A 1,949-nucleotide genomic window follows, 5' to 3' on the forward strand; every position below is an offset into this window, starting at 1 on the left:
GTGGTGTGTTTAAGGTAGGGGGAGGGGGGGGTCGGCCAATGGTTTGGGGAGTGTTGAGCGCCCGACACGCATGTTCTCAGGCAGCCACGGGCGCCTGTCCGTGCTACATCAATCCAGCGCATGGCATGGGGGGTGGACTTGCATCTGACATCCCCCCACATCCACTCCCTTGCCTCGCGACATTGCCCTGGCTGCAGATCAAGGAGGTGCACGAGGAGGAGTGGTCCTATATCCCCGTGGGCGGCCCGCTGCCCCTGGCAGACCAGCCCATCACTGCATTTGGGGCGGCGGCCTCCCTGGTGCACCCCGCGACGGGGTACAGCCTGGCCCGCAGCCTGCGGGAGGCCAAGGGCGTCGCGGCCGCCACGGCCGCCGCGCTGGGCTCCGCGGATTCGCAGCGCAGCGTGGCATCTCGGGTGTGGGATGCCCTCTGGTCCCAGGAGCGGCGCAAGCAGGTTGGGTTGGTGGGTCGGTGGCTGAGGTTGTTTTTGGAGGTACATGAGGGTGTTCGAGGGGTGAGGGGCGGCTTCGGCTGTCGTGGGCATGCTCCACTGGCCTGTGGCCCCTCCCCGACTGCCATCCATCAATGCACTTGCCCCTTGATCCAAATACAAACACCTACAGGCCGCGTTCCACATCTTTGGGATGGAGCTGCTGTGCAAGATGGGGGTGGAGCCAACGGCCCAGTTCTTCACCACCTTCTTCAGCCTGCCCACGCGCCAGTGGCGTGGCTTCCTGGGCTCCAGCCTCACCTCCCTCCAGCTCCTCGTCTTTGCCGGGACCACCTTTGTGTTGGCCCCCCTGCCCATCAAGGTGGTGTGCATGGCTGTTTGGACGGGGACCTTTTGGAAGCATGCGGTTGGGGCTGGACATCAAGCCAGTTTCCTGGAGGTTCCCTCGTCCCCCGATGGATCTGCACTTGTCTCGTACAGCCCTTCCAGCACCTCCTCTTCCTCAGCCCCCGAATCGCGGCCCAACCAAACTTGCAGACGCGGCTGGTGCGTCACCTGGTCCAGGACCCGGCGGGGAAGTACCTGCTGCGGGCCTACACCAGGAGCTCCCAGGAGGGGTCTGCGACGGAGGAGGCCCCAGGCGCGGCGACAGCGGCACCCAGGGACAGCCTGCCCGCAGCATGAGGCCTGCCCGTAGCATGCGATATGTCGCGGCATGAATTATGTCGCCCCTGCCCTCCCTGCATGCCCCTCTTCTCGCGTGATGACGACAGCATGTGGCAAGGGTGTGCGGGTGCAAGCATGGGAGGTGGGGCGATGCGCTGCACCCCGGACATGCGGCAATATTGACGAGCAACCGAGGACAATTTGGGGGTGTGAAAGGGGTGGGAAAGGGGTAGGGGGACGTCAATTAGGGGTGTACGCGCACGAGGGGAGGAACGCGACTGTGCGTCGAGCCTCCATCACCGATCAAGAGTCAAGGGGGGAATGAGATGGTAGCACAAGGGGTTTTGCAGGGGAAGGGGTGCGAGCTATAGGGTTGTGGGGAATGACTGAGGGAGGGGTTGGGAGGCGGCACGGGTGGTCGAGCGCCCTCCATTCCGCCGCCGACCAGACTCAAAGGACGCCGTTGAGGACGCGCTGGTAGTAGTCGTACTGCCGAGTCCGCCAGGCGTCCAGGCTGTCGCTGATCAGGCCCAGCACCATCTCCACCAGCGCCGGCTCGGGCAGGGCCAGGGCAAAGCGCTTGCGCAGGCCGCCGACCGCCGCGGCGCGGGACTTGAAGCAGGGACAGGCCGAGGAGCTCATCATCTCCACCAGGAGCAGGATGCGGTCCGCGTGGCGTCGCACCGCCAGGAAGCCCTGGATCATGAGCACTTTGAAGTAGTCGAAGAGCTCCGAGGCCTGGCCAGAGGGACCGGAGTCCATGACCTCCAGCAGCTCCCGCGTCAGCTTGAAGGGCACTGCAGCGCCGCATGGGATGGGGGTTGGGGGGGG

At 65.3% G+C, this 1,949-nt stretch overlaps 2 protein-coding genes across 2 annotated transcripts in view; one reads left to right on the forward strand and one right to left on the reverse strand.

Annotated features, from left to right (window-relative positions):
• Window positions 1–1,136, forward strand: part of F751_6574 (Lycopene epsilon cyclase, chloroplastic) — a gene marked incomplete at both ends in the record, with an annotated part of 3,679 nt that extends 2,543 nt beyond the window's left edge. Inside the window, 3 exons of the mRNA XM_011403802.1 lie at window positions 198–455; window positions 625–816; window positions 990–1,136. Of these exons, the coding sequence (XP_011402104.1) occupies window positions 198–455; window positions 625–816; window positions 990–1,136 (597 nt within the window). The remainder of the gene's footprint in view (window positions 1–197; window positions 456–624; window positions 817–989) is intronic.
• Window positions 1,137–1,568: 432 nt separating this feature from the next.
• The window catches only part of F751_6575 (Phosphatidylinositol 4-kinase beta 1), a gene marked incomplete at both ends in the record, with an annotated part of 7,437 nt that continues 7,056 nt past the window's right edge, over window positions 1,569–1,949 (reverse strand). Inside the window, one exon of the mRNA XM_011403803.1 lies at window positions 1,569–1,915. Coding sequence (XP_011402105.1) covers window positions 1,569–1,915 — 347 coding nt within the window. The remainder of the gene's footprint in view (window positions 1,916–1,949) is intronic.

The sequence above is a fragment of the Auxenochlorella protothecoides genome (genome assembly GCF_000733215.1).
Source record: "Auxenochlorella protothecoides strain 0710 unplaced genomic scaffold scaffold90, whole genome shotgun sequence".
NCBI classification, from domain to species: domain Eukaryota; kingdom Viridiplantae; phylum Chlorophyta; class Trebouxiophyceae; order Chlorellales; family Chlorellaceae; genus Auxenochlorella; species Auxenochlorella protothecoides.